This window comes from Oncorhynchus keta, chromosome 13, assembly GCF_023373465.1.
Source record: "Oncorhynchus keta strain PuntledgeMale-10-30-2019 chromosome 13, Oket_V2, whole genome shotgun sequence".
NCBI classification, from domain to species: domain Eukaryota; kingdom Metazoa; phylum Chordata; class Actinopteri; order Salmoniformes; family Salmonidae; genus Oncorhynchus; species Oncorhynchus keta.
Genome location: NC_068433.1, coordinates 28,120,455 through 28,142,242, shown reverse-complemented (window position 1 = coordinate 28,142,242; position 21,788 = coordinate 28,120,455). Strand labels below are relative to the sequence as shown.

General features: G+C 43.4%; 2 protein-coding genes across 6 annotated transcripts in view; one reads left to right on the top strand and one right to left on the bottom strand.

The window, feature by feature from the left end:
• LOC127906866 (uncharacterized) overlaps window positions 1-21,788 on the bottom strand; it is a 233,884-nt gene that overhangs the window by 86,835 nt on the left and 125,261 nt on the right. The window lies entirely within an intron of this gene.
• LOC118387504 (tight junction protein ZO-2-like) overlaps window positions 1-21,788 on the top strand; it is a 40,297-nt gene that overhangs the window by 16,628 nt on the left and 1,881 nt on the right. For 4 of the 5 annotated variants that reach the window (XM_052459898.1, XM_035775934.2, XM_035775933.2 and 1 more), the window contains 19 exons: window positions 1,378-1,431; window positions 5,479-5,603; window positions 5,722-5,824; window positions 5,971-6,682; window positions 6,834-6,937; window positions 7,113-7,266; window positions 7,922-8,033; window positions 8,207-8,349; window positions 11,438-11,522; window positions 11,699-11,849; window positions 12,041-12,149; window positions 12,268-12,487; window positions 12,575-12,759; window positions 13,056-13,151; window positions 13,357-13,436; window positions 13,584-13,794; window positions 16,392-16,492; window positions 20,876-21,100; window positions 21,637-21,738. In XM_052459898.1, the coding sequence (XP_052315858.1) occupies window positions 1,387-1,431; window positions 5,479-5,603; window positions 5,722-5,824; window positions 5,971-6,682; window positions 6,834-6,937; window positions 7,113-7,266; window positions 7,922-8,033; window positions 8,207-8,349; window positions 11,438-11,522; window positions 11,699-11,849; window positions 12,041-12,149; window positions 12,268-12,487; window positions 12,575-12,759; window positions 13,056-13,151; window positions 13,357-13,436; window positions 13,584-13,794; window positions 16,392-16,492; window positions 20,876-21,100; window positions 21,637-21,738 (3,063 nt within the window). In that variant the 5' untranslated portion in view covers window positions 1,378-1,386. The remainder of the gene's footprint in view (window positions 1-1,377; window positions 1,432-5,478; window positions 5,604-5,721; window positions 5,825-5,970; window positions 6,683-6,833; window positions 6,938-7,112; window positions 7,267-7,921; window positions 8,034-8,206; window positions 8,350-11,437; window positions 11,523-11,698; window positions 11,850-12,040; window positions 12,150-12,267; window positions 12,488-12,574; window positions 12,760-13,055; window positions 13,152-13,356; window positions 13,437-13,583; window positions 13,795-16,391; window positions 16,493-20,875; window positions 21,101-21,636; window positions 21,739-21,788) is intronic. The other variant, XM_035775935.2, reaches the window with a different exon arrangement.

The following is a 21,788-nucleotide window of genomic DNA, read 5'->3' as shown; positions in this document are numbered from 1 at the left end:
GGCTGGAGATGTCAGCAGCACAGGGATTCGGCTCCACTTAATTTTAAGTTTAAAAAAAAAAAAAAAAAAATAGTTCTTCAAACCTGCGCTCTCAGATTGGCTGTGTGCCCCCATGTGTTTTTTAAAGTATGTGGTTAAAGCGTTTGTTTTTCTGTATGTGTGAGTATTTGGGTTAAATGCTTACACACACAATTGCATACTCATTTGTATGTGTGTGCGATTTAGGTCTGTGTGTGTATTTTAATCATCAGCATGGTTGTGTGCGATTGTGTAAACACAGTCTGTGGATGGTGGGATTTGCGCTGAATGTAGGCCAGCAGAATCCAGCTTATGTCAAAGCTAGGCAGGCCAAAGCAGGGTGTTTAGAGTACCGCTGGTGCTGCTGTGGAAATGGAGGAGGTTGAGTTGTAGCAGCGCATCAGTGGAGGTAGAGGAGCAGAGGAGAAACCATGAAGACTGTCCTTCACCAGCACAGGAAATGGATCCACACCTACAAGGCCACCCCCATCCTCAAGGGGCTTGTGAGTGACTCCAGCTTGGCTCTAGATAGTTAGACAGGTGGTCTTTGGGTGGAAAGGTAAGCAGGTAGACAGGCAGTTGTGACAAGTGTTTCATGATGGGTGTAGTAGTTTCAGTGAGTGAAGTTGGTAAAAATGTGTGTCAGTGGTTATATTAGTAGAGTTTTCTGTTTTCAACTGGTGGTATGGGTTCTGTGTTGTAAGGCTGAGGGTGTGTGGAATCAGTAGTCCATGTGTGATGCTGGTTAGTAGACTGATAACTCACACTAAATTCTTCCACTGCTCTGTTGTTTGCTACATATTTTAGTCAGAGACTGCCATCATTGAAGTTGTACAAACAGTAATCAGTGATCGGGATCGTCTCTAACCAAGTATCAAAGCCAATGACACATTTTCAAACGGCCACTTTACCCACGTGTGTTCTGGCTCTGGCCCAACCCCTTGGTTTCTGGACCAATCGGACGGCTCCTAATGTGTTCACATTTTGTGACTGGTTGGGGAGGTACTCCGATCTAGACTCATTATGGAGAAGGAACTCTTCCGTGGGCGTGGCGTAGGAAGGGGTCTGGTTAGCCAGGCAAAGTGATTAGTTGGTGTGTACTGTACTTGGTGTGTACTGTACTATGTGCTCAGAGAGCATGTGTTGGAAACATAAGAGTTTGTGCCAGGTATAGTACTGTTTTTTTAGTACACATCTTTTGTGTTGGCTATATGAAATTTGGAGTACAATGTTTTGATGTATTCTATTGGCATGGTCATTCAAGATTAATCTGACTCCGTATGTCTTGTTGAAATGAGAGACAAATGGTTAATATATCCTGTTCTAACCCTTATTATGGAATGTGCCCTTCTCCCAAAGAGCCCAGTCATGGAGGAAACCATGTGGGAGCAGTATACTGTGACACTGCAGAGGGTGAGTCTAGTTTTGCAATACACACACCGCACTGGATTACTACACAATACAATATATTGCTTGCCATTACTGCAACCATAACACCCTTTACTCCAACCATATCACATTTCAGTGCATAACATTTACCCTTCTTGTAGGGTTATAACCAAACCAGATAAGAATTATACTTTCCATCTACAGCTACACCACCAGATTACAATGCAATATACTGTAAATCCTTTTAAGCTCCATTTCTTTCAAAACGTGCTATAATATCAACCCCAGGGGCGTCGAGGGTACTCCAAATAAAAATGTGATCCACATAAAATTAAAATCTTCACATTTTGAAACGGTCCATTTATATTTTCCAACGGGTCTAAACATTTGGGTGAGGTTTTTTTCTCACCTGAATAGCCTCATTTCACTGCCCAAAATTAAACCATCTAGTGTTCAGCAAAATCACAACACAATGTCAAATACAGGTAGCCTAGTCAAATAATGAACATCCAATCAAATTAACTGTTAAATGCTGACCACACCTCTTGAGTTGTGTGCGAAATAAATGTAAACATGCATGTTATTCAATTATTGCACCTACACTGCTTGCGCGCCAACAAGCGTCTGCGTTGCCAAGCGCTAATACAGTCAGTTCTATTTGTGAACCTGAACGTGGTGCAAGTCCTGCCTCTCCCATCTCCTCATTGGTTTATAGAAGCAGATGCCCAGATGCCATCTCCTTGTTGTTTATACCCACGTGGTTGATTAAAAGATGAACTGAGTTCGGTCGGTCGTCGTGATAACTATGAAAGTTCAATGCCAATCGCCATAGAAAGTCCAATGAAGAAATAGCCTGGAAGGAGAAGAGATGACTAGAAATGATTCGGTTGACTGTTTTTATGTGTGGATTAATTGTCAGAGACCTTGTGCATTTCAGGTAAAATAACAACTCAATGTATATGTCCCAGGACAAATTGGCTAGAAACAGCAAGCTAGCTAAATAGGATAAATTAGTTAGCAACTGCAAGCTAGCTAGCTAAATTGCCATAAATATTTAATACTTTTTGCCCTGTCCCCAAATTAATATATTTGGTTCAGAGTTTGTTTTGAAATTTCAACCTGCATGTCGTGATTGCGTTTGGTGTGGTGGGACAAAATCAATTGCCAGCTGATTTAGGTCGATGACAGATGCTTCCACGAGCACATCCAATGCCAGCATCAGTAATTCTACATTTGTTGTTAGCCCAGCTAGCATGGACACTGACAGTTGTGAATCTGATGCAGCTGAAGAGCTACTGCACCCTTACCCAGGGAAAGCACCGAACCAGACATTGGACCATCAGAGGCGCAAATATGATGAACTACATTGATTTGGGGTTCACTTATATTGGGAGTAGTGCCTTTCCTCAGCGTGTTATATGTGCAAAAGTCTCAACTCGATGAAACCTTCACTCTTGTGCAGACATTTTAGAAACAAAACATGCCAATTTGAACAATAAGCCGCAGGAGTTTTTTGAGTGAGAATTCAGACTTTTGAGTAGTAAGACCTATAAAAGCAACAGATACCATTAATAAGAAGGGGCTAAAAGCATCTAGAATGGTGAGCTACCCAGGGCTAGGACAGGCAAGCCCCATACATTGTGCAGGACTTAATTCTTCCTGCTGCCGCAGATATAGCTGGTACAATGCTGGGGGAAAAGGCCAAAACAACTATACAGACAATGTCTTTATCAAACAACAGTTTCACGACGCATCAGTGACATGGCAGGAGATGTTTGAAACAATTACTGATTTGCATACAAACTAGTGAATTCTATGCATTTACAGCTGGATGAGTCAACAAACGTGGCGGGCCTGGCACAGCTCCTGGTATATGTCGGTTACATTTATTGGGGGTCAACTAAGGAAGACATCCTCTTCTGCAAACCACTGGAAACCAGGACAGCATGAGAGGATATTTTTAAAGTACTGGACATGTTTGTGACATTTAAAAGGACTTTGGTGGTCAAGATGTTTTGGTATCTGTATTGATGGCACAAAAGCCATGCCAGGGAGACATAGTGGAGTGTTTAACGGGCGTGCAAGCAGTTGCTCCTGAAGCCACTTGGGTACACTGCAGCATCCACCGAGAGACTCTTGCTGCCTAGGGAATGCATGACAGCTTGAAAGATGTTTTGGACAATCCAGTGAAAATGGGTAACTTTGTTAAATCAAGGCCTCTGAACTCTTGTGTATTTTCTGCACTATGCAATGATATTGGCAGCGACCATGTAACGCTTTTACAACATACAGAAGTGCGCTGGTTATCAAGGGGCAAAGTATTGACACATATTTTTTGAATTGAGAGACAAGCTTAATGTTATTTACTGATCATCATTTTCACTTGCCTGACCACTTGCATGATGAGTTTCTCACATGACTGGCCTATCTGGGTGATGTTTTTTTCTCACCTGAATGATCTGAGTCTAGGATTACAGGGACTCCTCAACTATATACAATGTGTGGGACAAAATTGAGGCTATGATTAAAAAGTTGGATTTCTCTGTTTGCATAAACAAGGATAACACACAGGTCTTGCCATCATTGTACGTTTTTTTTTTGTGTGTGCAAATTAACTCAAGCTTACGGACAATGTCAAATGTGATATAGCAAAGCACCTGAGTGAGTTGGGTGCACAATTACACAAGTACTTTCCTGAAACGGATGACCCAAACAACTGGATTCATTATCCCTTTCATGCCCTGCCTCCAGGCCACTTACCGATATATGAACAAGAGTCTCATTAAAATTGCAACAAGCAGTTCTGTGAAAATGTCATTTAATCAGAAGCCACTGACAGATTTCTCGATTAGGAGTATCCTGCCTTGGCAAAAAATGTGCTGTTAAGACACTGATGCCCTTTGCAACCACGTACCTATGTGAGAGTGGATTCTTGGCCCTCACTAGCATGAAAATGAAATATAGGCACAGACTGTGTGGAAAATGATTTAAGACTGAGACTCTCCAATACAACCCAACATTCCAGAGTTATGTGCATCCTTTCAACCACATCCTTCTCCTAAACCTGTGGTGAGTTATTAACAATTTTGATGAACAAGTAAGGTTTTATATGTACGATGGTTAAATAAAGAGCAAAATGATTAATTATTATTATTATTTGTACGCTTGTCCTATAAGAGTTCTTTGTCACTGTCAAAATCTGGCTCGTGGGAAAACTCATACTCATTCTTATGTTTTTAATAAATGTATTGTGTAGTGTGTGTGTGTGGCAGGCTTACAATGATGTAAAAAAAAAAACATTTGAGAGTGCGCTGACCCTGGTGCTAGAGGGGATACGCAGCTGGAGGTTGAATGTTTGAAGGGGTATGGGACTGTAATAAGTTTGGGAACCACTGATCTAGAACATGTTCATCCATCTACAGCACACATTCCATGCATGCACATCTGCCCAGCACTGTTAATCGTGTGTAGCTCACACTCATTGTCTCATAGCCTCACTCTATGCTCTGGATATGAAGCTGCTTTTAACAAATAGATTTTGTTGACCACCACATCACTGACCCTTCCACATTCAGCTGTCATATGCGCTCTCTAGACTCTTTCTTCATCCATCCTTCTACATCCCCTTAGTCCCAGTTTCTTTCACGATCCTCGTTCCAATTTTCCCTTCCTCTTTCTTTAGCTTACCATATCACTCGCTCTCTAACAATCCATTGCCTCCATTGTCCCTGTCTCTCTCTGTTATTGAAAGACATTGGAGAGGAGCAATTTTATATATATTTTTTAAATTGTACAGATGGGAGAGGGTGGGGTGGGGTGGAGTCTTGGAGGACCATCAAATCTTTGCTCCAATCTCATCTGGGCAGCGCAGGGGCAGGTACACCACTCCGACAACAAGGACCGGGACAGAAGGGTACACACACACAAAAAGTAAACTTAGACGTACTTAAAAGAATTAGATATATTCACTCCGACACCTGAACAGACTAGGACACAGGCGCTCGCATGCACAAAAATCTAATACAAACACCCATACAAACACCTCTCTAATACATGTCTTCTTCACTGCAGGACCCCAAGATGGGTTTTGGTATTGCAGTGTCCGGGGGGCGGGACAACCCCAATGAGGAAAGCGGAGAGATGTCCATAGTAGTGTCTGACGTGCTTCAGGGAGGGCCCGCCGATGGCCTGCTATTGTACGTACCTCCTGTCTATCAATCATAATGATGCATCATGTGTTCTGTCATTTTAATCTGCAATTTGAATATCTCACAGTGGATTTGTTTTCCCTCACATGTTAATTGTGTTTTGTAGTGAGAATGACCGGGTGGTGCAGGTGAACGCTACTCCCATGGATGGTGTGCCACACTCCTTCGCTGTACAGACCCTCAGAAAGTGTGGAAAAGTAGCCAAAATTGTGAGTATAATGGTGGCAAAAGATGAAGATGCTTGTGATTTTACATTTAGGACTCAAGTATAGGAGTTAGGGATCTGAGGGTTGGATAAGTGTCAATGATTCCTGACTGTTCAGTCAGTGCCTGATGTGGTCTTTGGTTTTGACAGACAGTCAAGAGGCCCAGGAAGGTTCCGGTCAACCTGCTGAAACAAGGCCCTTCCCCTGACGACCGTGTCTTCAACAACAATGACTATGACCAGGACCGCCACAGTGTGTACAGTGGACGCAGTGGTCATCAAGATCGTGACCACAGCCAGGAGAGGGGAGGTTACACAGACGCTGGCTACCAGGGACAGGATTTTGACCGGCATTACGGTCGAGATGACCGGGGCAGGAGTATGGAGAGGGACCTTGATCCAGAGAGGCAGTACAGACGAGATGGCAGCAAAGGTCGGACTCTGGACCGCGAACGTAGCCCTGACCGCCGCTACAAAAGTGACCGCACTCTTGACCGTGACCACAGCCCCAATCTGTGTTACCGTAGTGATCTCACTCTTGACCGCGACCCCAGCCCTGACAGGCGTTTCCGTAGCGAACGCACTCTGGACCGGACTAACAGCCCTGACTTGCGATACAGAGCTGGTCACAGTCCTGCCCGCAGTCACGGTCGCGACCACAGCTTTGAGCGGAACCGCAAACGTGTTCCTAGTGACCGCGACCAGAAGAAGGAGCAGATGAAGAGGAGTGGGAGCAGGGAACGTCTGGACCGTTCACCCTCCCCCGCCTCCATGCCAATCCCCATGTCCCGCCCTCCTCGGGAGCCGGAGCCCCTGGAGAAACCCGTTAGTGTGCTGCTACTGAAGAACAGGCCCAACGAAGGTCAGTATAGGTCTATACGAAATATTACATATTACAATATTATATTGATCTCTTGCTCCTCCATTTCTGTTGACTCTACCTACCCTCTCCTCCAAGACTGCTTGTTTTTAAATGTTTGCTTAGTTTTTATGTTGACGTGTGTTTGTTATAGAGTATGGTCTGCATCTGGGTAGTCAGCTGTTCATTAAGGAGATGACCAGCACAGGTCTGGCCTGCAGGGATGGCAACCTCCAGGAGGGAGACATCATACTGAAGGTAGGAAGGGCCTCAGACACGGACACACCACTGTTTTATCTCTGCCCTGGCGGAAGTATTGTTTCAGTGCTGCCTCTTCAAAAATGATGTGTAGAGTTGGCCAAAAGCATGACAGCACTCTCTTAGACAGGTGGCTACAGATGTGAATGTGCTTTGACATCTCACCCTGTGTCAGATCAATGGTACGGTGACCGAGAACCTGTCTCTGAGTGATGCAGGGAAGCTGATCGAGAAGTCTCGTGGGAAGCTGCAGCTGGTGGTGCAGAGAGACAGAAGACAGGTCCTCATCAGGATTCCTCCCCTGGTAGACAGTGACTCTGAGCTCGATGGTGAGAGATCCTCCACTCTGTCTCTGTTGCAGCAGAGCGTTTTATGTGGACTGATTCAGAACTGTCCCAGTGCTTTTTTCTTTCATTGACCTTCTGTATAATCTGCTGATTTGAACATGTACGTTTTCTTCTGTTCATTGTTCTGTCCCTGTCTGGTTTTATTGAAATGTCTGTTTAGTTTTTATGTTTGATTCTTGCAAAAAGCACTTTCCACCTTTTTGGGATAATCCTTTATTTTATTTTACTTCACTCACCCTCCACACGATCATTGGTATAGAGATGTCACATGACCCAGAGGCTTCTCACCCACAATGTTCCATTCAGGGATGTGGTGTGTGAGCACTTGCCTGGGGAATATAATACCCCTCATAATCCATCTATTGAATATGACAGAATTGTATTATCTTATGGTCTGAAATGTCTAAGATTGGAACTGCAGCTAGGTTGAGTACAGGAGTGCATGTCTGTGTATCAGTCACTGCCACAGTGTAATAACTGTGAGGTTTGCTGTGTCTGTTTCACTCTACTTAGAATATGTTTCGTGTTTCTTGGGTAAAAAGTTGAGTTGGTGTTTCACTGAGGCTGTATGTATGAATCATGACTTTGGTGATCTGTCTGAAGATGAACTAGATGTTGGTGATATTTTGTGTTCCAGATATATCCGAGATCGGGTCATACCGCTCCTACTCGCCACAGGATGACCGACGGGCCCCCACCTCAGACCTGTCTTCCCATTCCTCCAATGAAAGGCTCAGAGACAAAACCAGGTAACCTGTCACCCTCTGGTCCCACCTGCAGTATGGATCACTCTTATGTACCGGTAACAAGTTCAGATATTTACAGAATGACTGTTTTTACTCCATCACTATGAGAATAGTCTGCTTTGACTGTAGCTGTGCTGTAGAGTTTGAGAATCATAGGATTCTGTGTGCGTTATCAGGGAGGACCCACCAAGCAGGCTGGCTAAGATGGGCGCCATGCCGACACCGTTCGCCATGCCGGCACGAGTATCGGATAGAGTTATGGAGAACACGCCCCCTCTGCAAGCAGAGAGGGAGGAGTCCTGCCCAGAAACGCCCCCAGGTAACTACAATGCCTTGAAACAAATGAATACGATAGATACTAATTTTATCCTCACATTTACCTGTTATTATATAACCAGCATCGGGTAACTTACACCTAGTGCTGTACCTTATTACTGGCAGTTATGTCATTAACACAGTCAAATTCCACATGACCATTGAGTCACGATATTCTCCTTTTATGCACTCTGAACATGCGTTGGTAGTACCTAACTTGTTAATGACCATCAGGTCACTAATGGTACTCAGGACTCTACTGTCCCTCTAACCACTCTGATGTCAATGCAAATGTTTATTATGCACACTGGATGGGCTGGTTATTTTCTACTATGCTCCAAACATTCTATTAATGAGTCTGTGAAAGAACTTATAGGCCTAGGCCAGTAGTCACCAACCTTTTCTGAGTAAAGATCACTTTCGCAGCCAAAAAGCAAGCCGAGATCTAACACTTGCATTTTTTTAAGTGATGTTTTTTAAAAATCTAACATTAACCTAAATAAAAACAGTTCTGTAGGAATTTCATTTGTTCTGTAGGCAGGCCGAATACATTATCACAGAATATTGGTGAATATGCCTGGCCTGCCAATATTGTTCTTCTCAGACCATATATTTCAAAACTCAAGCTTTGATAACAAAATAGATCAGTTGGTGTAGCTCTGATTTGAAATAATTAACTTTTTTATTTTACTGGACTGATGGTACCTGCATTTGATGGTAATGGTGCTTTTAAGACACCTGTCCGTGATGTTCAAGTCAGAAAATCGGAGCTCTAGAAAGGTGCCAGAGTTTTCCGTCTTGGAATTCTGATTTGGACGACTGCTCAAAAAGTTTTTTCCCCAGGCAATCCAATTTTTTTCAGCGGTCCCAGTTGTCTTGAATGTACTAAAGTCGGTAGATGTCCGAGTTTCCAGTTGTTTTGAACATGGCATTAGTCTCTGCGGAGGGAGAGAGCAGCAAAGGGTCGGCCTCTCAAAGTCCCTGCTCTCTCATTCCTCTTTCCTCTGGTGAGACTGACCAGAGAGAGGGGACACAGTCAAATTCATGTTCCTATGACCAGAGAAAGTGAAATATTCCTTGATATTAAAATAGACACGACAAGCTGCTAATAATAATACAAACGCAGGGCTATCGATACACTTGGCTACTCATTCATTGCTGCTGCGGAGCAAGTGGGAGGGAGAAGGTATTTTATTTTTTGTAATAAAGACTGTTGACAGTGCCAGGTAAAACATTTAACATTAACTCACTCATAAAAACAGCAGCTCTTTGCTTTATTCTTTGACGTCTCTCTCTGGTCACGGTTTTAAGTTATGAAATCTCACATAGGCTAGTATCTAACTTGTAGGTGCTGTGATTTGAGCTTGTTTGCTTCAGACAAATAAAATGGTTCAAAATGGGAACACTCAGGGCTTCTGAATCAAGTGCACCTACCTCTAACAGTGCAACGCGAACAATAAAGGAGCGCAGGCATTTATCGTTGGCTTTTCAACAGCAATGTTTGGCGATCGACTAGGAATGCCTTGAAGATCCACCAGGTCTGTGCAGGGCAACAGTTAGCCTACAATTATAGTGTATTTAATTTGGAGTAGCCTAGTAATAGGGCATTTTTTATATTTTCATAATTAAATTAATAATTACATTTTTAGTTACAGAATATCTCACCACTGTGCGTTAACATCGCTCTCTTTAATTCCTTTCTCCAGCGAAGAGTTGAATTATGTTTTAACATGTTAGACCTACTAGGGGGATACCTAGTCAGTTGTACAACTGAATGCCTTCAACTGAAATGTGTCTTCCGCATTTAACCCAACCCCTCTGAATCAGAGGTGCGGGTGGGGGCTGCCTAATCGACATCTGTTTTCGGCGCCTGGGGAACAGTGGGTTAACTGCCTTGCTCAGGGGCAGAACGACAAATCCCAGCTCAGGGTTTCGACCCAGCAACCTTTCGGTTACTGGCCCAACGCTCTAACTACTAGGCTACCTACCAACACTACTATTGATGTTCCTGAAAATATTTAATTTGGTTTCCCAAATTAAGCACTGGGTAGCTGCAGGAACAGGGTTGGAGAGCCAATAGCATACAGAGTTTGGGTGGAATATTACCAGTCAAGCAGCAAGAGGCTGCATGCTTCTCAAACAGGAGTTGATGCATGGAGTGAAATAAATGGAGTAACCTACCTGCATGATTGAATGAACCGGTGGGAAAGCAGCCTCCGTTGGCTATTGACTGCATTATATGTCATTTTTCCCCCTGCCCATTTGATAATGGGCTGTTCTATATCAAAACTCATTTTACAAGACAAGATTAAATTGAGAATAGTCTGATGGGTAAAAATATGACCTCTTGATGTGAGTACAGCATGTGCAGCCTGAAGCAAGGAACCGAGTGCAATTTCTTTATTTTCTATGTTATCAAATAATCAATAGCTTGTAGTTGCATCATGCAGCCCATATGTTTTGATTTCTAAGACATTAAGGTTTGTATCCGTCACAACTAAATGAGCAAAATAACTATAAATCTAGAGTATAGGACCTGTTTCAAATGATCACTTTTACGCTTCAATGCTCACTCGCTCCAGAATGGGAAAAATATCCTTTATATTTTATTCAGCATAGTTTAATTATATTCTTCTTACTATAAAATCATATAAAATAATCACACTGGACTGATAGCATATCTTGTCTGCTAAATGAACAAGCCTATGGCATAGTGCATAGCCAGATAACATTCAGTAGGCCAACTCATATTCTGTTCTTCTGAAATACATGTTCATCATATCATAATGCTTCTTCATTCCTGCATAAAATAAGTAATGGATTTGTGATAGTGTATATTACATTTTATTTATTTCGATTTTTTATTTTTATGTAGATGTTCAAAAAGCACACCCGTGGCTTGTATGGGTGGAGGCTTGGCGATGCTCAACATCTTTGTTAATTACCGAGAAACTGGCTGGCAGTCTTTTGCATGACAATAACCGGCAGACAAAACTTCATGACCGTCACAGCCCTACTTACACCTCCATCATAGTAATGCTAAAAGAAGCACACAATCACTGATCTGTCTCACTAGGATTTTCTTTTTACAGCACCGGTAGTCAATGTTGCCCCAAAAGTCCACGCTTCCCCAAAGCTGCCACTGAGGCCAAGCATAGAGGACCAGGACATATACGGGTGAGTCATCGACTTTACATGCACAGTATGTGTTGGTTCCTCATCTACAGAGAATATGTCTAGGGTGCCGATTCTGTTTACTAATCAGTGTAGTATACTTTAAAGTAGATCATGTATAGAAATTTACAAATGTTATTAACTTGTCATTTGTCTTAAATGTATTATGTGTTGTCCAGCCCCAGCACGGGAATGGTGCGTTTCCAGAAGGGAGATAGCGTGGGGCTGAGGCTGGCGGGAGGAAACGATGTGGGAATCTTCATTGCAGGCGTTCAGGAGGACAGCCCTGCAGAACAGGAGGGCCTTTGCACCGGGGACCAGATCATGAAGGTAGGGGAAGGGTTAACTCTTAGTCTAATGTCATTGTTTGATCTGTGTCACTATATGAATAGCATATCTTTGTCTAATTATGTTTGTGTGTCTCCTGTGTTTTTAATGTGTCATGTTTGAAACCCCTTTAGGTCTGTTCATGAGTGCTTTATGTGATAGATCTAATGTTATGTCTTTGTCTGTTTGTCCAGGTGAATAACATGGACTTCAGGGGCATAGTGCGTGAGGATGCTGTCCTGTACTTGCTGGAGATTCCAAAGGGAGATGATGTCACCATCCTGGCTCAGAGCAAACCTGATGGTGAGCAATGCCTTCACTCTATAGATTTAAGGCAAGTCATATTCATGTAGTCATATTATTTCAGGTCATGTTGCAGGTCAAGTAATTTGAAGTTTGTGGTGTGTGTTGTCTGTTCTAGTCTATAAGGACATCCTGGCATCGGATCGGGGGGACTCTTTCTTCATCAGGACCCACTTTGAGTATGAGAAAGAGGTTCCCCAGAGCCTGCCCTTCTTCCGGGGGGAGATCTTCAAGGTGACGGACACACTCTATGACGGCAAGCTTGGCAACTGGCTGGCCAGCCGCACTGACAAAGACAACCAGCTGCTGGAGAAGGGTATCATCCCCAATAAGAGCAGGTATGTGTGTGCTGGTATGTGTGTCTGTGCGTGCAATGATTGGTAGTTGGTGCCAATTTATGATGCATGGTGTTCTCTGCTTCTCAGGGCCGAACAAATGTCAAATGTGCAGAACGCCCAGAGAGGAACAGCCAATGACAGGGGAGACTTCTGGAGGTTGAGAGGTCAAAGAGCGGTGAAGAAGAAGGACCTCCGTAAGAGCAGAGAGGACCTGACTGCCATCTCTGTCACCACACGCTTCCCTGCCTATGAGAGGGTGGTCTTACGAGAAGGTAGGTCACCCAAGGCAGAAGACTCCTATCTCATGTTGTGGTGTGGTCTAAGAGCCACTTGACTTCATAGAACAGAGTAAGATCAAAAAGGACGTATCAAAACACTAAACATTTACATTTAAGTCATTTAGCAGACGCTCTTATCCAGAGCGACTTACAAACCTTTGTTTGAACTTCCTAACTTCAACTGAATGTTTCTGAAATTATTCTTTATTTTCCCATAATGGTCTGCACTAGACCGCAAGTAGGAAGTCCATTCCAGATGTGAGATACTGTGTGTCTGTGTTGATCCTCAGCTGGCTTCAGGAGACCAGTGGTTGTGTTTGGGCCCATCGCAGACGCAGTCAATGAGAAACTGGGAAACGACCTGCCTGAAGAGTTTGTCATAGCCAGTAAGTATGGTGCTCCTCACTAATGCTTGTGAATGAATTTGCATCATGTATTTACGTTAGGTGCACTCTATTTTAGCATTTTTAATTTCAATGCAAATTTCTCACCCTTTGCTGACCAGGCAAGCTAAATTGAGCTCTGCCTTAATGCTTCTATGAGCGTGTGTGTTTTGGTGAGAAGCTGATGTGTTTTTGTTTGCCCACACAGAGACTGAGCCCAAGGATGCAGGCACTGAGAAGTCCTCCGGTGTGGTGAGACTCAATACCATTCGACAGATCATAGAACAGGTAAAGACAACCACTGATCATTACCATCCTCTTCATCACCATAGTAATATTCCTCATTCTTTTGAACACTGCATTCCTCATTTTCAATTCCTCACCTTTATTCTTCTTTCACTCCCCTCACATTGACACTCTTCCCTGTCTCCCCAGGACCGCCATGCCCTGCTGGATGTAACTCCCAAGGCGGTGGACACCCTGAATTATACCCAGTGGTACCCCATCGTGGTGTTCCTCAACCCGGACAGCAAGGGTGGCGTCAAGACCATGAGGAACCGCCTGGTGCCCGGCTCCAACCGCAGTGCCCGCAAACTCTACGAGCAGGCGGTCAAACTGAGGAAGACCTGTTCTCACCTCTTCACCGGTCAGTCACACACACTCACACACCAGTGTGGTGTTATTTATTTTACAGCATATTAGATTACTGGCATTCATATTCCATTCACCCAGCTCAATGTAACAGCGATAGGTTTAGGCTGCTACATGATACTCGGATTTACCCTATACCCATCATGAGGTTGCTACAACCTAGCCTATGAATGAAGTTTACAACGACAACAGGTCGAGAGAAAATTGGAGTAATCAAGGTGACAGACAGTGAAACATTCAATACCGCTTTGCACACTCTTGCCTTCATCTAACTGATCAGGGGGGGTCATCATTAGTCCAAACAGTTGCAAAACGAGTTTCTATTTGACAAATTCAGGTAGGTCCCTCCGTTTTTTTCCCGTATGCTTCCATTTAAAAACAAAACAAATTGCAACAGAATCGGTGGAATGAATAAACCCAGTTCACTTTCATAGCAACAACATACAGCATCATCACTTTGCTAGTTGTATAATTCCTTCTTGCATATACGCGCTCTCCTCCTCTCACATTTTCCCTTCCCTACCCTCATACCATAACCGTTACACTGCCTACATCGTTGTCACCATATTAACGTTTTTGTCAACAAACTATAACTAATGCGTTAGTAAACCCACAATCCAATTAATGTGTACAATTATGGTGTACAGCAGTATTGCAGTTAGAGGTCGACCGATTAATCGGAATGGCCGATTAATTAGGGCCGATTTCAAGTTTTCATAACAATCGAAAATCAGTATTTCTGGACACCGATTTGTCCAATTTTTATTTATTTAATTGTTCTTTTTTTCACACCTTTATTTAACTAGGCAAGCAGTAAGAAAGGTATACCTTGTTTTAGTAGCTACTATCTTGTCTCATCGCTACAACTCCCGTACGGGCTCGGGAGAGACTAAGGTTGAAAGTCATGCGTCCTCCGATACACAACCCAACCAAGCCGCACTGCTTCTTAACACAGCGTGCATCCAACCCGGAAGCCAGCCGCACCAATGTGTCAGAGGAAACACTGTGCACCTGGCAACCTTGATTAGCATGCACTGCCCGCCACAGGAGTCGCTGGTGCGCGATGAGACAAGGATATCCCTAACGGCCAAGCCCTCCCTAACCCGGATGATGCTAGGCCAATTGTGCTTCGTCCCACGGTCCTCCCGGTTGCAAAGGAGCCTGGGCGCGAACCCAGGGTCTCTGGTGGCACAGCTGGCGCTGCAGTACAGCACCCTTAACCACTGCGCCACCCGGGAGGCCCTACATATTGCACTTTTACTTTCTTCTTCAACACTTTGTTTTTGCATTATTTAAACCAAATTGAACATGTTTCATTATTTGAGGCTAAATTGATTTTATTGATGTATTATATTAACCTGTTAAGTCGACCCTCTACTTTTTCAAACATTCTGTTAAAAATCGCGCAACATTTCAGCGCCCTGCTACTCAGGCCAGGAATATAGTATATGCATATGTGTGGATAGAAAACACTCAGACGGGTTAAATCACGGCTGTGACTATAACAGAACGTGCGTTTCATCGAAAAGTGCAGGAAAATCTGATCACTGAAAATGGAAATAAATATCCTTGCGCTACTTCCAGGAATTGTTCAAAGTGAACCGAATTAAATGAGGCCGAGGTTGCAGTGCCTACAGCTTCCACACGTTGTCTAGAGTCTTGTCATTTGATTCAGCTTTGATTCTTGGTCAAACTGAATCAAGGGAACCGATTCCCTCCGGTCTCCGACCGGATGTTTTGGTCGAGCTCTCTCCAGACATTTTTTCGAGACGGACACCTATAGAATTGACATCGCCTCCTGATGAATTTTATCGCTTATTAACGTGTACTAATACCTAAAGTTGCATTACAAAAGTATTTCGAAGTGTTTTGTGAAAGTTTATCGTCGACTTTTTGAATTTTAAAAAATGACGTTACGTTATGAAACGCTATTTTTTTCCGTTTATCACAGTCTTCATAGATCGATATCTTGGCTATATATGGACCGATTTAATCGGGAAAAAAAGACCCAATAGTGATTATGGGACATCTAGGAGTGCCAACAAAGAAGATGGTCAAAGGTAATGAATGTTTTATATTTTATTTGTGCGGTTTGTGTAGCGACGACTATGCAAATTATTTTGTTTACGTCCCCTGCGGGTCTTTTGGGGTGTTACATGCTATCAGATAATAGCTTCTCATGCTTTCGCCGAAAAGCATTTTAAAAATCTGACTTGTTACCTGGATTCACAACGAGTGTAGCTTTAATTCAATACCCTGCATGTGTATTTTAATGAACGTTTTGAGTTTTAACTAATACTATTAGCATTTAGCGTAGCGCATTTGCATTTCCAGAGCTCTAGATGGGACGCCTGCGTGCCAGGTAGGAGCAAGAGGTTAAGTTAAAATAAGTGTTCATTCAGTATTGTTGTAATTGTCATTATTACAAAGCAATTTAAAAAAGTGCCTTTTTTTGGTCCTCCAATAATCGGTATCGGCGTTGAAAAATCATAATCGGTCGACCTCTAATTGCAGTTACACTGGCGGTCTCCGGTGGCAGTGTTGGATAGCCAGGGTTTTTTGCCAATCTTTCTGCTTTGTTTCCATGCACAGCGACCGTTGACCTGAACTCAGCCAATGATGGGTGGTACGGGAGTGTGAAGGACTCTATCCGGGCACAGCAGGAGCGGGCCGTGTGGGTCTGTGAGGGCAAGGTAAGCTCTGGCTGAGCTTAATGAATGTATACAGTATAAACGGTGCATTCAGAAAGTATTCAGGCCCCTTTTTCCACATTTTGTTATGGTCTTATTCAAAAATTGGTTGAATTAATTTTTTCCCTCATAAATCTACACACAATACCCCATAATGTTGAAGTGAAAAATGCTTTTTAGACATATTTTCCAATGTATTAAAAATAAAAAAACAGATTATTTACATAAGTATTCAAACCCTATGCAATGAGACTGGAAATTGCGCTCCGGTGCATCCTGTTTTCATTAACATTTCTAGGGCAGGCGTTTCGCTAGCAGAACCCGTCCATAACATTCCGCTGAAAAGGCAGTGCGTGAATTTCAAAAACATTTTTTTGAAATATGTAACTTTCACATATTAACAATTCCAATACAGCAAATGAAAGATGCACATCTTGTTAATCTACCCGTCATGTCCGATTTCAAAAATGCTTTACAGTGAAAGCACAACATATGATTGCGTTAGGTCATAGCCAAGTCCAAGAAACACACAGCCATTTTTCCAGCCAAAGAGAGGAGTCACAAAAAGCCGAAATATAGATAAAATGAATCATTAACCTTTGATGATCTTCATCAGATGACACTGATAGGACATCATGTTATACAATACATGTTGTTTTGTTCCATAAGGTGCATATTTATATCAAAAAATCTCAGTTTACATTGACGTTTTTAACATAAAACATCAATAATGTTCCAACCGGAGAATTCCTTTGTCTTCAGAAAAGCACTGGAACGAGAGGTAACTCTGTCAGGAACGCACGTCATGAGACCAAGGCACTCTGCCAGACCACTGACTCAGAGGTCTCATGAGCCCCTCCTTTATAGTAGAATTCTCATTCAAGCTTCTAAAGACAGTTGACATCTAGTGGAAGCCGTAGGAAGTGCAACTTGACTCCATAGACACTGTGTTAGGTAGACCAAGCTTTGGAAAAACTACAAACTTCAGATGTCCCACTTCCTGGTTGGATTTTTCTCAGGTTTTCGCCTGCCATATGAGTTCTGTTATACTCAGACATCATTCAAATAGTTTTAGAAACTTCAAAGTTGTCTATCCACTACTAGTAATAATATGCATATATTAGCATCTGGGACAGAGTAGGAGGCAGTTCACTCTGGGCATGCTATTCATTAAATAGTGAAAATGCTGCCCCCTATCCCAAAAAGGTTAATCATCCTTGAGATGTTTCTACATCTTGATTGGACATGATTTGGAAAGGCACACACCTGTCTCTATAATGTCTCACAGTTGACAGTGCATGTCAAAGCAAAAATAAAGCCATGATGTTCAAGGAATTGTCCTTAGAGACAGGAATGTGTTGATCTGGGTAAGGGTACCAAAACATTTCTGCAGCATTGAAGATCCCCAAAAACACAGTGCCTGCCATCATTCTTAAATGGAATACGTTTGGAACCACCAAGAATTTCTTAAGCTGGCCACCCGGCCAAACTGCCCAATTGGGGGAGAAGGGCCTTGGTCAGGGAGGTGACCAAGAACCCGATGGTCACTCTAACAGAGCTCCAGAGTTCAACTGTGGCGATGGGATAACCTTGCAGAAGGACAACCATCTCTGCAGCACTCTGCCAATCAGGCCTTTATGGTAGAGTGGTCAGACAGAAGCTACTCTTCAGTAAAAGGCACATGACAACCTGCTTGGAGTTTGCCAAAAGGCACTATAATGACTCAGACCATGAGAAAAAAGATTCTCTGGTCTGATGAAGCCATGGTTTAACTCTTTGACCTGAATGCCAAGGCGTCACGTCTGGAGGAAACCGAGCACCATTCTTACAGTGAAGCATAGTGGTGGCAGCATCGTGCTGTGGGGGATGTTTTTTCAGCGGGAGGGACTGGGAGACTACCGTAATTGCTGGACTATTAAGTGCACCTGAATATAAACCGCACCCACTGAATTATTAAAAAATATGTATTTTGTACATAAATACGCCGCACATGTCTATAAGCCACAGGTGCCTACCGGTACAGTGACCAAGTTCATTTGTTTCACTATCTTCCTCCTCCTGTGCACTGAAACCACTGAAGTCATCTCCTTCGGTGTCGGAGAGGAATAGCCTCCGAATTGCTTCATCCGATGTTGGATCGTTTTCATTGTCGCTCTCGTCACTTTCATCCGGAGGCGAATACCCCGCTGAGCTCATGCTGCCCCTTCAACACGCAGCAGTCCAGCCTTTTGAAACCCGTTGATGATAGTGGATTTTTTTGACAATGCTCCACGCTGTCAGGACCCACTGGCAGACTTGACCATAAGTTACTCTTCGCATGCAGCCGGTTTTAGTGAAGGATTTCTCCCCACTTGTTCAGTGGGAGTCTTGGATGACAAGGAGCGCCACCTTAAATGCACGAATTACACTGATGTCGAGTGGCTGCAAATACTTTGGGCCATCTGCTTTTCTTCCCTCTGAAAGCTTTTCTTGTCTTTTGTCAGTTTTTTGTCAGTCTTTTGTCAGTTCCTCACGCTGCTGTTCCCAACGTCTTATCATCGACTCATTAAGGCCAAGCTCCCGTGCAGCAGCTCTCTTTCCTTTTCCAACAGCCAGATCGATCGCCTTCAACTTGAAAGCTGCATCATATGCATTTCTCTGTGTCTTTGACATGATGAGGGTGACAAAATTACTACCGTAATCAGAATGATGGGAAGTTTGAGCGCGCTCGATTTTACGTCACATTGTGTGATGGTGCTCAGTTTTTTGGCGGCATGAATCTTGTGAAAGCAGGAAAAATCCATAAATTAGCCGCGTCATTGTATAAACCGCGAGGTTCAAAGCGTGGGAATAAAGTAGCGGCTTATAGTCCAGCAATTACGGTAATCAGGTTCGAGGGAAAGATGAACAGAGCGAAGTACAGAGATCCTTAATAAAAATAATATATAATATATGCCATTTAGCAGACGCTTTTATCCAAAAACCTGATCAGGACATCAGACTGGGGTGAAGGTTCATCTTCCAACAGGACAACAACCTTAAGCACACAGCCAAGACAATGCCGGAGTGGCTTCTGGACAGGTCTTTGAATGTCCTTGAGTGGCCCAGCCAGAACCCAGACTTGAACCTGAAAATAGCTGTGCAGCGACGCTCCCCATCCGACTTGACAGAGCTTGAGTAGATCTGCAGAGAAGAATGGGAGAAACTCTCCAAATACAGTTGTACCAAGCTTGTAGCGTCACACCCAAGAAGACTCGAGGCTGTAATCACTACCAAAGGTGCTTCAAAGTACTGAGTAAAGGGTCTGACTACTTATGTAAATGTGATATTTCATTTTAAATAAGCAAAAATGTAAAAAATAAAAAACTGTTTGTTTTGACATTGAGGCAGGAGGGGTCTGGAGACACTGGCTCAGTCCAACGATACCCCCGGACAGGGCAAACCAGTAGGATATAACCTCATCCGCTTTGCCAAAGTACAGCCCCCACACCACTAGAGGGTTATCTTCAAACCACACACTTACTAACCTGAGACAAGGCTGAGTATAGCCCACGAAGATCTCCCCCACGGCACGAACCCAAGGGGGGCGCCAAACCTGGATAGAAAGATCATGTCAGTGACTCACCCCTCCTAGGAACGGGATAGAAGAGCACTAGTAAGCCAGTGACAGCCCCTGTAATAGGGTTAGAGGCAGAGAATCCTTGTGGAGAGATGAGTCTTCAATGAAGACTTAAAAGTTGAGACCGAGTCTGCATCTCTCACATGGATAGGCAGACATTTCATAAAAATGGAGCTCTATTGGAGAAGGCCGTACCTCCATCTGTTTACTTAGAAATTTTAGGGACAATAAGGAGGCCTGCGCCCATGTAATGCTTTGTAGGTTAGCATTAAAACCTTGAAATCAGCCCTAGTCTTTACAGGAAGCCAGTGTAGAGAGGCTAGCACTGGAGTAATTCCTGATCAAATTTCTTGGTTCTAGTCAAGATTCTAGCAGCCGTGTTTAGCACTAACTAACGTTACTTTACTGCTTTGTCCGGGTAGCCGGAAAGTAGAGCACTGCGGTAGTTTTAATCTAGAAGTGACAAAAGCATGGATTTATTTTTCTGCATTTTAAGTTTCATATTTTTCCAATGTTACGAAGATAGAAAAAGCTGTCCTTGAAACAGTCTTTATGTTCGTCAAAAGAGCTCATGGCCCAGAGTATCGCCGAGGTCCTTCAGTTTTATTTGAGACTGTTGTACAACCATGAAGAATCATTGTCAGATTAAACAGAAGTTCTCTTTCTTTCTTGGGACCTAGAACTAGCATCTGTGTTTTGTCAGAGTTTAAAAGTGAAAAATTTGTCTGAATTTATGTCTGAAACACAAGCTTCTGAAACACCAACCTGCATCTCTCTGTGTTTCTCAGTTGGACGGCTCGGAGGAGGACCTGGATATCCATGACGACCGCATGTCATACCTGTCAGCGATGAGCGCTGACTACCTGAGCATGGACAGCCGGCTGACCAGTGACTACGACGACACGGCCGATGAGGGCGGGGCTTACACCGACAACGAGCTGGACGAGCCAATGGACGAGCCCCATCAGCCGGTGTCGGCAATCAGCCGCTCCTCAGAGCCCGTACTGACAGAGGTGGGCTTTACTACTGTCAATCACAATCACGCTCATTCAGTGTCTGAGATGGACTGGCATTTCTCTGTCCATCAACCTCCCTGTTAAAGGTGCACTGTACAGAAATTGCTCTGCCATTTCCTGGTTGCTAAAATTCTAATAGTTGGCCTAATTTCAGTTTGTGACATAAGTACCATCAAAAATGCTGTGAATCTTATTCATAACCAAAACATTGCATTTTCAACTGTTTGAAGCTGGTATACAAAACTGAAAGTAAAAGATGAAAAAAACTAAAGACTTGAAAGCATAGAAATAGCACACAAAGAACAGATGTACTGCTTTTTTACTTGTTTTTAATAATGACAGATCTATAACTGATATTTCTATGTGAATTTGGATCGCCCCAAAAATTCCATATTGCAGCTTTAAGTATACTCCAATAATCTGTGAATCTCCCATTGTCAGTCAAATATCTTGACTAGTTGTGTTGAACTAGTCTGGTTTTTGTGCATGTATGTCTGTTGACACATGTATATGTACATCCCTCCCCTCTCTAGAGACCCCATCTTGCCCCCATACCGCGTATGAGGAGATCAGGGAGCAGAGAGGGGCTGAGAGACCCCAGTCCACCCCCCTCCTTCGTCCCTGAGCCCCCCAAGGTGAGACCCCTTGAAGCCCACCATCACATCTCAATCCCCTGAACCCTGAC